Source organism: Callorhinchus milii, unplaced genomic scaffold (genome assembly GCF_018977255.1).
Source record: "Callorhinchus milii isolate IMCB2004 unplaced genomic scaffold, IMCB_Cmil_1.0 Scaffold10, whole genome shotgun sequence".
Taxonomy (NCBI): Eukaryota; Metazoa; Chordata; class Chondrichthyes; order Chimaeriformes; family Callorhinchidae; genus Callorhinchus; species Callorhinchus milii.
This window is the reverse complement of record NW_024704751.1, coordinates 3,050,626-3,063,756: the sequence shown is the minus strand read 5'-3', so window position 1 is coordinate 3,063,756 and position 13,131 is coordinate 3,050,626. Positions and strand designations below refer to the sequence as shown.

Here is a 13,131-nt window from a genome sequence, read left to right as displayed (position 1 = left end):
TATTTGTTTTTGAATTACGCGGTCAACTGTAATTTCTATAAATGATTTCATTAGGATGATTAATTTTGTCGAGGCGTATGTTTTTTTTCTGAGCTCTGTTGCAAGGAGTGTGAAAGGTGCCTCAATTTGTCTGACGTTTATTGGATGTGTAGTGGCATCTTGTGGTGGTGAATGGATCTGCAGCTGCGTTGGTAGTCGGCTTGTTCACGCGCCACCCTCTCTGTGTAAAAGGTTTCCTTTCCTGCCTGTGATACAACTGGAAGCTGTCCTGATGTTTTTTTTCTTAAGTCGCTATGTGATGATCATGTAGAATTGCTCCATATTTTGACGCTCATTGGCACAGATGACAATCCCGTTTTTAAGAAGTCAAATAACATTTGGGAAAAGATTAGGTGTTTTTCAAGGGCTGTTCTTCTTGAGCTGAAATTAAGGTGCATTTTCAGGATAATGCCTGTGCTACATTTAATTTGGGCATCTTTGAGGCTTTTACAGAGGGAAGGTAAGTAGTGTATTCAAACCATCCCCATTACACTGCATCCCTAGCAAGAAAATGGTTGTGAGCCCCAGATAAACGGATGCAAGTTTGATGATCGTCTCTGTTTATAAGTTTATTTATATTGTCTATGTGTGCAAATTAACTTTTTCCAGATTCTGCAAAGCATTGCAAACCACGTCCTGTTTACGAAAGAAGAACACATGAGGCCATTCAACGATTTTGTTAGAAACAACTTTGACGCGGCAAGAAGGTAAGAACAAAGCTTGTGTTCCCCTGAAATTCCTGAAAACATTCGGGGAAGTCATTGTACATTTCAGCCTCCTATTAGTGTATTCTGTGAAGCGCTTTGAGACGTCTAGAAGACGTGAAAAGCGCTATATCAAATGCAAGGATTATTATTATAGTGCAGCATAACAGGCGGCCCAGTTGAAAGCATTTTGAAGACCTAGGAAATATATGAAATGTTGTATTTTAATTTTTTTCTCTCTCCCCTTCCCCCCCCACCCAGGTTCTTTCTGGACATAGCATCTGATTGCCCAGCCAGCGACACGGTCAATCACAGCCTTTCATTTATCAGTGATGGGAATGTGCTGGCTTTGCACAGGTTACTGTGGAACAATCAGGAGAAAATAGGGCAGTACCTCTCCAGTAACAGGTATGTGTGGTTCCCCGCTCCCGTGAAAACTCAGTCAGACTCGGTCGGACAGTGAATAATAATAATAGTATAAATAGATATTAGCTAAGTTAATACAAGCAAACGTTTATAGGAAAATACAATGCATTGCTTTTTGCTTCCTTCAACTTTAAGTTCAGTTCTTGCTTGCCTTAAATCGGGTGTTTTCCACAAGGTAATTTATTTGAAAACTTATAGGATCTAAGACATTCAACCAATTTGGCACTACTCCATGTTTTGCATGCTGCTAAAGTATTATGCACTGTTTCAGAACGTTTAATTTCAATACAATACAAAATTACATTTGTATAGCACCTTTCGCGTCAGGAGGACATCCCAATTTCAGTGATGGATGTCCACCCCATACTTTTAGCAGTGGCCTTTTCTTGATGGCCAATATTCTAGTACGTTTGTGAGACGATGTGTTATAGATCTAATTAATAATCCCTGATTCTTCTCTCAAATAAAACATTTGCCAATTTCTATTCCTGCCGATGATCAAAGAATGATGTTTTTAATCTTTTTTTTTCTTTTAGGGATCACAAAGCTGTAGGCAGAAGACCGTTCGACAAGATGGCTACATTGTTAGCCTACCTTGGGCCTCCTGAACACAAGCCTGTCGCAGACACGCACTGGTCCAGTCTGAACCTCACCAGTTCCAAGTTTGAAGAATTCATGACCAGGTAAGCAACTGTATAGAACTCAGCACAATGTTAAGAAAGATAAAGATGTCTGAAATACTTTTTAGCAGTTGGATCACACAGCGTTTGAGATGGTATTTAGTGTGCGGCAGGCAGCACTTTGGGGCCCATGCTTGACTGTAAACACTGGTTTATTGGCCAATGGTGCATGGGTTTCTTTTTGGGTGGGATACCTTCGGCTGCCTGTCATTCTAATTCTCCCTGCCACAGAGGGGGTTGATTCTCATCCGTTTTCAGCTTGGGGGAGGGGTGATGGTCACCATCCTGGAAAAGACCTTGGGTATGGACGAATGGCATCTCACTTTGCAACAAGTCCATCGCAGGTCAGTTAATCTCTGTACTTGTTTTCAAATGGATTCTACAAATGTGATCAAATATCCCCCGCATCAGTCTCTTTTCAAAAGAGCCTGTGCTGAAGCCCGAGATGCAGAGTTTATCGTAACTTTGTCTCATGAATCCCTTGTTAAAATTGTCACACTCCTACCTATTGAATGAAATCTGCAGCAATCCAAAAGCAAGTTTGTTGTTTTATTGGGGAAGTAGAACTGCTACGGCCATCTAGGTTTCCATTCTCTATAGGTTCATCCTTATTACCTGTGAACACTCCTGTAATGGGGCAACCTTCTTCTCTCTAGGCATCAGGTACATGAAAAGGAGGAGTTCAAGGCTTTAAAAACACTCAACATTTTTTACCAGGCAGGAACATCAAAAACTGGGAATCCAGTGTTTTACTACATCGCCAGAAGGTAGGCTTCATAGCACCAGGCACAAATGGATTGTGTCCTGCTGTCTGTTTCTATGCAAGTGGTTTACAGAAAAGTACAGTGGTGCGTTACATTTGTTTGCATGCATGTGCATACACTGGTGTGTTTTAGGACTGAAGCAATTTGTTCCTGTCTGCCTTGATTATTAGTCCTGTTGGTTGGGTTTTCACCTTCATGTGTTCAAGAGTGACATAAATGGCTCTTTCATGATTTCAAGTGGAAAACTCATACGGTTAATTCTGCTCCTATTGTATTACTTTCTTTTTTGGGGGGAGTGGTGTTGGACAGAGGGTTGATACTGCATAAGCTTCCTGGAAGAGATTAAAGTATCTGTTATACCACAGGGGCAATGCAGCACTCTCTGACAACAGGACAGCCTGTAGAGTAATATCAGACAGTGTATTGCATAAAGAAAGAGGATTCTGGTAAAGATCTTGCTAAATCTAGCAGCATCTGTGTTGACTATTCTTTGCTTTGTCTTTTGGCCGCCTGTTCTGAGGTTTGGAGCTTTAAAGCCAAGCTCAATCATGCTGCTGATAATCTTGGCAATTTACAAAAGCAATTAAAGTTGTAATTCCATCCCACCACTTCATTCACAAAACAGCATTGCAAACCATTAGCGAGTTTGAAAACAGCTTGTTGAAATAGTGTGGTTTGTACATGTGAAAAGGTTAATTAGTAACTGCTGTGAGTTACTAATTTGTTAACTCTACAGAGCTTGGGTTTTCACCTTTGTGTGTTCAAGAGTGACATAAGTGGCTCTTAATCAAGGTGTGCAATTTGTCTTCTCAGTTTAGACCAACGTTGCATGCAAAAAGGTATGAAACGTCAATGTTTTTATGGAGACCACATCCTGACGTGGTCCCTTCTTGTGCTAATAACAATTCCACAGAATAAACCCTGATGAGATGTAAGGAGTACAGTTCTGCAGGTCAGAGACATTACTGATCACGATGGTATAATCAGTATAATGGGATTGCTCCCATGGGATTTGTAAAATGCATAACATTACTGATTAGCTGCCAGTGAGTGAAATTGCTCTGTTCACTTTTTTACATTGACTTTGCTGATGTTCATTATCATAGGTAAGTTCCATTCACAAGCCTACAAGTCTAGAAGACGTGAAAAGCGCTATATCAAATGCAAGGATTATATATATATTATATAGATTATGCATGTTGAAAATTTAGGAATTAATTTCAACAAAATGTAGTTTTGTTAGAATTCACCACAGGAGGCCCTCGGTGAGCTGTCCAAATAAAGAGTTCCTTCCAGGCAGACAAGGTATCAACAGGGCAAAAATTTGTTGTTCCCATTTGTTGTAATTGCTGGTGTAGATTCTCAAATAGCATATATTGGATCAGTGAGATGTTCTATTCCTGAGGAGGATCTGTTGGGAAGGCATCATGTCCCTGCTTCTGAATTGCAAAGCTGGTTTATTCGTGTTATGTGGTCAAATCCTTTTGCCACTTTTGCTTTTATTGCCTCTCCTGATTTTGGTTTCTTATCAACTCTCTTTCCTCGCCCCCTACTCCTCTCTCTTCCCCCCTTTGCCCGAACCCCCTCCTCCCTTCCTGCCCCCTCTCTTCCCTTCATTTGCAAGCAACATCTCTGGACTCGCATGTCGACTCTCTGATACACCAAGGCAGCAAGACACACGTTCAGGGTTGTGAAGGCATTTTTTTTGAAAGATAGCAGGACATATTTCTTTACTTGGATAATATTATCTACACAAGTTGGAAAACGGTACCAGCAAGCATAATAAAGGCCAAGTTTCTTAACTTAAGAAACAACTTGATGTGTCGATGATATTGTTGGTGTTCTAAGGCAAAGGACCTTCTTCATCTGAACCTACATTGTGATCGTTACCTTCAGAAATGAGGGTAAAAGTTACTGAAATTTCTTTCAATAAGTTCTATTTATTGAATAATTTTGCCCCACTTTACAATCCTGATTTTGGATTTTTTTTAAAAGTGAGAAATTATGCATATTGAAATTAAAACAAGTAATGAAGTAGCATTGCCTCAGCTTTATCTTGAGTAAACGTGAATGCAAAGGACGGAACCTCTGTTCTTTAGGCTGCTACACAAACGTGTAACTTTGTGGCATTGTGGACCTTTCCAGCTGTTGTCTACCATCCAAATAATGAAATATGTTCTGCAGAGCTCTTTTCAGCTTTTAAGTATTTTGTCTCTTTTATATTGGCTGCTGTAAATTGGAGTCTGCCTTTGTTGAACTCTTGCAACCTGGAGAAAACAAACATCTTGTGGAACCACGGAAAGACTTCAAGACATTTAATGATAGTTTTCAATAGGTTTCCATGGTTTTACTTCAACTCTGAACATTTCAAATGAGACGCATTGCTGTATTTTCTCAAACATCACTACGTGGAAATACATAACCATAATCACATCACTGTATTCATCGTATGTTGCACAAATAGGTTTTGCAGTGATTTGTAAAATTATTGAACAATTCCTCCACAAACTAGATCATACAGAAATAGTCAAAATTTTGACTGCATCGATGGGTAAGTATTGAGTTTTGTTAGAATACACTGAATAAAAGTGTCCGTGAAGGACAAAATGCACAGGTAGATATTTACATTTATGGACTGCAGAATTTTTTTTCCTTTCTCCTTGTCCCAGTTCTTCTGAAGGTGTTGACTCGTGGTGTATGATTTCAGACTATTGACAGTTCTTTGCCAAAGTGGCCATTTTTTTAAAAACGTGCAAGCCAAGACAATGAGTGCGAGCAAACCATTACAGCATATGGATGGGTTGGCTTTCCTACAAAGTTTGTTTCTGTCATTGTTCAATGTGCACTTTGCAGCAAGAGGGCCACTGGGGAGTGATTAAAAGTGAGAATCCTGGCTGTTTAGTTACAGATTGCCAAGCTCAGGCCAATTACAGAGCACTCCCAAAGGATAGATCACTTAACTTATCACAGAGCATTGAGTGAACATAAGACCTTCCTGACCTGGGTAGATCACTGTGCACGGTCCATCTGCCCTTTAAGATACAACAACAATAACAACTTGTAGTTATATAACGGCCCTCACGCCCCAGAGATAATAGAAGAGGGAAGAGAGAGTGTGCTTTTTTTAAATTTTTTGTAAAAAAGTTTTAAAACTCGTAAAATATATGATCTGACAGATGTCGTTGTGGGCCATTTTCAGTCAAGATGTTGACTTCTCTTGTTGGGTGAGATAGTAAATTGCCAGTAAAGATAGCATGGTAAGCAGTAAAAGGTAGAGTGTGCTTCCTCGAAATACATGCGCTGCTGCAGATACAGAAATAGTTTTTACGACTGTTGTCTTTTGATTCTTGCTGCTGGTAGGCCTGATGGTTCCAGCTGGTTTTGCCACAGTAATGTGACTGTGCTCAGTGATGAGAGATGTTGCGTTGTCGTTAACAGACTCAAATGTTGTTGAAATCGCAGGCGTGATCAGATTTATGCTCTGAATTGGCTGGATGGTTGTGTTTAATGTGATTGCACTGGTTTGGTTGGATGGAGGTCTACTAGAGCTGGGGAGCTCTGTGGTGGCTTGAGTTAAAACATCGCTGTCACTGGTTGGCTCAGAAGCAGTAACGTCCAGTGTGGCCAGTGGGGGAGCATCTGTAGTGGTATCAATCATCGTGCTATTTGTGGTTCTAATTGAGAATCCAAGGAAGCTCATCTGTACCTGTACGGCAGAGGTGCTTGTATGGTTTTCGGTCTGTCGACGTCTGTAAAATAATGTTGATGGAGTTTGACTTGACGGCATAGGAGTACTTGCATCAGAATTGGCAGCTCGGTTCTGATCACAAATGTATTCTGCGGCACACGGGCATCCATACACTGTTGCTGTTGTCGTCTTTATCCAGGTCAACAAATACGATATATTCTGGTTCAGGTTACACGCCCAAGGATTACTGTACAGTGTAATTGACTGCAAAGCAGTGAGCTGCTTAAAGGCATCATTTGGAATGTACTTGAAGTTATTGTTGTTGAGGTACAATTCTGCAAGTTTGGCTTGGCGAAACGTGCCAGGGAGGATTTGTACCAAGTTGTTACCTGATAAGTCCAAGGTGCTCAGATTGTGCGGCATGTTAGTTGGGACACTCCAGAATCGATTTCCACTGAAATTGAGATATTTGAGGTTGATCAATGTGTTGTTGATTAGGACGGCCCTTTCAATCATGTTGTTGGATACGTCGAGTGTTTTAAGGTTCCACTGGGAGGCAGTGTCATCTTTTTGAATTCGTTTGATGATGTTATTAGCGGCATGGATTTCCCACAGAGCCCGTGGTAACTTAGCCGGAACGTGACTGAGCAGGTTGCTAGATACGTCGAGGATCCTCACGTTGACGTAATGTGTGAGCATGTCGTCGAGATTCTCGAAGCTGTTGTGCGAGATGTTCAGGGCTGTGACGTTATTCAGTATGCCTTCTGGCAGCGTTGTCAAGTTTCTTCCTGAGCAATCCACCACCCTGTCGTGGTGTGAGCACAAACATACCCAAGGGCAGGTGGCCAGGGTAGGAGGCAGGGCGAGTGAAATCGCCAAGAGACAGCCAACCAACTTCAGCGATCCCATGGCCATGCTGCTAAAGACGAGTCGAAGGAGACAAGTTAATGTTGCAGCACATTTAACCTTATTTATATGTTAAAAATCCTACATTCTGTTAATTTGTCAATGTCAACTTTTTCAAGTCATCAAAATCTGCTTTTGCTAATACAACAACAACAACAAATTACACTTGTTTAGCACTTTTCACGTCTGGAGGATGTCGCAAAGGGCTAATATAAAACAAAGGCTAAATCCTTTTGTTTTCTCCCCCACGTAATGATTGAGAGGATGATATTAATAATTGGTTCCAAATCTTTGCCAGTCCTCATCTCCCACGTCAGGACGAAAGATGAAGACTGGACGACTCCTGTTTTTCTAATTGAATGGTGTTCCGCACACTGTGTTCCGCACACTGCTTTCTTTTCTCCTCTTCCCAAACCCCCCACCCCAACGACACAACTGAAGTCTGGAGATTGTGCTGCCCAACCTTCAGTGTATTGAATCCCTGCACTGCCTCAAATCTAACTGCATTTCAGAAAGCAAATGCAGCCAGTGCTGATAATGGAAAAAGGAGTACTGAAATATTCCTGGGCTATGAGGATTAATAGAAAATATTTCTGCGAAAGAACTGCATCAAATCAGGACGCTGATGTTTTCATGCTTTTTCTTAATAGTTATAAAATAGGATAACACTGTTTAATAGAAGCTACAATTTTTTAAAAACATTTTCCACACATTTGATTGCCAGAATTAATTCCATAACAATAAAAAGACAATAGTCACACTCATCAGTATTATCAAATAAGTCTCTCTGACATTCGTAATGCCCAAGGAAGGTTATTTGTAATCAACCCAATATAAAATATTTACTATGCACCAATTTGCTCTTGCTCCTTTGAATTTACAAATCGCATTTGTGTGACATTCCTTCATTCTACTAAATTATATTTAAAACCCTGATGCAGCATGGCATGAAGCTGTGTATTAAAAATGCACTGAAGGCTTATTTTAATATAACGAAGGTTAGTGGAATTGCAGGTGCTGTCCAGAGTGTGCTTATATTATTCCCAAATCTGCACGGAATGCATTAGAGCTGTTTTCTGTAACTGAGTTCTCTGTTTACTGAGTAGTTTAGCAAAAGGTATCATAAATACAAGAATAAAACAGTAAGGAATAGTTGTGGACTTACCAGAGCATCTTTGTACAGGAGAATTCTTGCTACTGGAGATTCCTTAGGTGAGGGTGTCAAAATTAGTCCACTGCTTACAGAGGCACTATTTATAGCCACTCGGAGTGAAGCAGAGATTTTTTTTAGTGTAAGCATTCTGCTCTGTTCAGAATGTAATCTAAATTGCATGTTATTGACCACATGACTCGTTTTTTGCAACACCTCTTAAGCGTAGCATAGAGATATTTTAATGTATAATTTCAGCAGCAGTAGCTAAGGAGTGGCAAACTGCCAACAGCTCAAGAATGGTGTATTCCTCAAAGAAAGGCAACATTCGATCCCTGCATCAGGATGTTACATAATGCTGCATCAGTGGACAAGTTGGGGCTTATTTAAATAAATTTACAGGGTTTAGTTGGTCCCTGTAATGGGGTTTGGGAAGGGAGAAGAGAAGAGGGAGACTCTCAAATGAAAAGATATCACTAATTGCTTTTAATTTAATTTAGTTAGTGTGGCCACAACAGTGTGGAATGAGCGTGGCAGGTGTCCTGTAGCTCAGTGGTTAGAGCACTCACCTCACAAGTGACAGACTTGGGTTTGATCCCCGGCAGGGCGAAACCTTGGGCAAGTTTCCTTACTCCACACACCTAATAATAATCCCTCAAGAAAAAACAATAAGAAATTGGTCACTTCAATCCACAACTGTTTGTGGGACACTACTGTGCACAATTGGTTGACGCGTTTTGCCCACAAATACAGTCTATTCACCTTACACTATGTTCTGTGAAGTTCCTTAGACGTCCAGATGATGTAAAAAGCGCTATATCAAATGCAAGGATTATTATTATTATAAAAAACTTAATCCTGTTTAAATAAATGAAAATGGAATCAGGGCACACACACTCAAAATAAATGATGATGAGAGGTCTGGATGAAATAACTTTTGATCTAATAATATTCCTTGCATTTGACATCATGTCGTTGAGGCGTCTCAAAGCGCTTCACAGAATATATTGGAATATATTGGGGATTGACTTTATATTTTGTAGGCAAAACGCGGCAACCAATTGTGCACAGCAGTGTCCCACCAACAGTCGTGGATTGAGTGACCAATTTTTTTAAAGGGATTATTACCCCCGGAAAGCGATTGCCAATCGACTAACACCTGGGTTCCTATTTACTGACAGGTAAACAGAGGCGCTCTTCTGAAATATCAACCCATCATCTTCTCATTTCAGCATCAAACTGTTTGTTAAATGAGTCCAGATCTGCAGTTGTAGATCACTTTTTGTGGTGTAGTAACCCCTTCCAATTTTTGATTGTGTAAGAAATACTTCCCTTTATTGCTCTTTACAACCTTGAACTTGTGACCTATTGTTACTGATACCTTTGTGATCCTGAAAATATAGTTTACTGTCCTGTTTTAGCATCTTGAATGTATGGTGTCTTTTTAGGGCTAAAGAGCCATGGTTTGCATATACGCGGCTTTTGTATAATGACGTGCAAGTCTTATTCCTTGCAAATATCTTGTTCATTCGAAAGCTTTTAAACTCAGTTGTTGAGATTGTCGACATCAACATGATTGCAACACTTTCTGCCATGTTGTAGCTGGTGAATAATTGTCCTTGCATTTGACATAATGCCTTATTACTTTGTCTCAAAGCACTTCATGGAATTTTACTGTAAACAGTCACTATATTTTCTAGGAGATCGTTGCAACCAGTTTGTGCACTGCAATGTTACAGAAACAGCCATGAATGATCAATTTTATCTGGGGGATTATCGGTCGCAACACAAGAATGAATTTCCATCTATTTTAGGTTAGTGCCGAATAGGCAGCTTCAACGTCCGTCTGAACATCACAGGGACTTGCTTTAATATCTCAACCAGCAGTTTAACGTGTTTGATAATGCATGCTCCTCCAACACTGCATGGGAACATCAGTGTCGACCAGGGTGGTCCCAACTGGCGGCCCATAGGCTGATTTCACCCGGCTCCCTCCCTCCATTTCATTTGGCCTACCCACTCCCTCCATAAGCCGTAAATGTTATTTTATGTTTCTGGAAGGATAAACACAAAAATATTGCTTAAGCAGCCCACGGACATTTCTCAACATAGGACTTCCAGCCCTCAGCAGCCACCCTGGTCTGGGCTATGGGCTTAAAGAATAGTATGTGCAGCAGAAGGGGAGGTGTGAAGGTGAGGGAAGAAACACCTTTAAATGAATTTACTAAAAACTTCTGTTTGGAAATATGAAATCTTGAGCTCTGGATCAGTTTTTAGGGAAATACTGTCAGTCACGAAGAAGCAGTTGCTGGATTCATGCCATTGCAGTGCGACAGTTCTGCAGGGTTTGTTCAGGAGTTTGTGGTATTGAATATTTATCAGTTGTGGTACTAGAGCCTCAGACAAATATACAGTTTGCTAAAAGATGTTGTGCTCATCAGTGTTGGTAGCTTGGGGAACTCTACAGTTCGACAGAATTTTTGTTATGATGTTATCTGAGTTACATATTAAGCAAACCCAATTTTAAATTCACACTTGTTTTAGGGCCAGATTTGACTCAGGTGTTATTTGGCAGTAACGTATTGAAACCCACCTTTGTTTAACTAAATACTGACGAAGGAGGAAAAAACATGCTGCTTTTGAAATTTTTCGCCCAATAAAAAATAATATTTAAAGTGTGGGAAGAGAAATAAATGTTTGTTCCTCTCCTATTCTGAATGCCAGGCAGTGTGTCTCAAACAATGGGGATGTTCAAAATGAAATTGGATGCTTTATTGTATTATGTAAGGTACTAGAAGGATGAGCTCCAGTGGACTGAATTGTCTTTTCTCATCTTCAGCTTTTCTTATGTTCTCAGATCATTATATGAGATGTTATAATAGTAATAATCCTTGGATTTGATGTAGTGCCTTGTCACGTCTTCAAGATGTCTCAAAGCACTTTACAGTTGCACTGTAAAGTGAATTGACTTGTATATTTTGTGGGCGAAACATGTCAACCAATTGCGCACAACAGTGTCCCACACAGTCGTGGATTCAAATTTTTTTTTAAAAAAAGGAGTTATTATCCCTGAAAAAGTGATCTGCCAATCAACTAACAACCGGGTTACTACTTACTGCTAGGTAAACAGAGGTGTGTGGAGTAAGGAAATTTGCCCAAAATTTCCCACTGCCCAGGATGTTAAGTTAGATCAAACTTCTGGATCAAAAATAAAAACAGCCTTGTCCATTTGAAAGACAAACGAGTCAATGACGCAAAATATGCGTGGTTGTAACCTGTAAAATAAATTTGGCAAATCACTTTGTGGCTGTTTGTGCGACATTCCTCTCCATGATTTAGCTGCCGTAATTTACTTACAGATTCAGCGACTATATTTCACCATAAAATCCTGTAAAGCGCTTTGAGATGTCTCGATGACATGATAAGGTGCTATCTCAAATGCAAGGATTATATATATTTTTCAGAGGTGAGAGGAGCGAGAACCTTATTTGCAGTGTTGCTTGCAACAAATTATCAGCAGCTGAGTTTGGCTTGAATAGTGTGAAGCAATAGCTTGAGCAAAATAGAAGCTATTGAGCAATGAGTCTGCAGCATGGAGCCAAATGGCCGCCTTCTTCTCCTTCGTCAGTATTTAGTTGAATTGCAGTCAATTCTGAATCTGCGTATTATTCTGAGGAAATTAAGCTTTTCTTTAAAAGCCACAATCCTTCAGGAATGTAGTTTTATTACTTGGATCCAAGGTATCAGACGAGAATCATTTAGAAATCTGCTTGCTGTCTCCAATTGTAGGGCAGATTTGTGGGACTTGCACAGCTATAACTATAATATAAACGTAGAGCAGCGATGATGCATTTTGGTACTTGAAACTGTACCAGATATACCCATGTTTTCCTCATGCAGCAGAAGCTTGTGTGTGGGGAGTGGGTGGTGGTGCGTGTAAATTCAGCCCTTTCAAGAGGCTTGAATGTGCACGAAACACAAACCAAGGGGAAACGAGGTGATTATTTTCAGGCCAGTTTTGACAAGCTACTTTAGAAGATTTCTCCAATAAAAATGTATTTAAAATTAAAGGTGCATGTGGAATTCTTCAACTGAAAACTTAACACTTGCACTGAAAGATTTTCAACATTTAGTGAAAAGAGTCCAGATAATAATAATAATAATCCTTGCATTTGATATAGCGCCTTATCACATCCTTGGCACGTGTCAAAGCACTTCACAGAATATACTGTAAAGTGGATGGACTGTGTATTTTGTGGGTGAAACGTGGCAGCCAATTGAGATAAGCTGCTCTCCTCATCTCTAAGGGGCACAGATCTGGCACTTTAATCACCCCATCCTTAATCATGCACAAGTACCAATGGGTGGCTCCAAAACAGCTTACCATAGTCTTGGCTGAAGGTCACCGATTTGTGGGACTTGCACATCTGAGGATGTTCTGTAGAGGAAACCGTCAATCCCGCCAGACCCAGCTTTGGCATACAGCTGTCTGAGGTGCAACTGCACTGAATCTTGACATTTCGATATGAGATTTTAGGTAATTGTACGTTTGTATAGGAAATGCGTGGTGGACTGGTGGGGAGGGGGGGCAGGCTGGAAGTCTCAATGATTTTAAACCCCTTACTCTTTCAGTCAAAGTTGGTTTAAAAACTAACCACCTTAATTCTAACTAATCAACCCATCGCAAAAGAAAGCAATGGGATTTGTTCAGGATCTCAGTTTTCCCTCTCCACTTTTTGTTTTGTGACTCAATTTTTCCTTCTATATGATGCAC

At 40.2% G+C, this 13,131-nt stretch overlaps 2 protein-coding genes across 2 annotated transcripts in view; one reads left to right on the top strand and one right to left on the bottom strand.

The window, feature by feature from the left end:
- Positions 1 to 13,131, top strand: part of nf1a (neurofibromin 1a) — a 158,088-nt gene that overhangs the window by 88,021 nt on the left and 56,936 nt on the right. Inside the window, exons 32-35 of the mRNA XM_042338430.1 lie at positions 649 to 746; positions 1,005 to 1,151; positions 1,706 to 1,852; positions 2,506 to 2,616. Coding sequence (XP_042194364.1) covers positions 649 to 746; positions 1,005 to 1,151; positions 1,706 to 1,852; positions 2,506 to 2,616 — 503 coding nt within the window. The remainder of the gene's footprint in view (positions 1 to 648; positions 747 to 1,004; positions 1,152 to 1,705; positions 1,853 to 2,505; positions 2,617 to 13,131) is intronic.
- omgb (oligodendrocyte myelin glycoprotein b) lies at positions 5,771 to 8,408 on the bottom strand. Its single transcript, XM_007900688.2, has 2 exons — positions 8,373 to 8,408; positions 5,771 to 7,220 (listed from the first exon to the last, which is right to left on the bottom strand). Exons 1-2 carry the CDS (start codon positions 8,378 to 8,380, stop codon positions 5,813 to 5,815), a joined length of 1,416 nt encoding a protein of 471 aa, XP_007898879.2. The 5' UTR covers positions 8,381 to 8,408; the 3' UTR covers positions 5,771 to 5,812.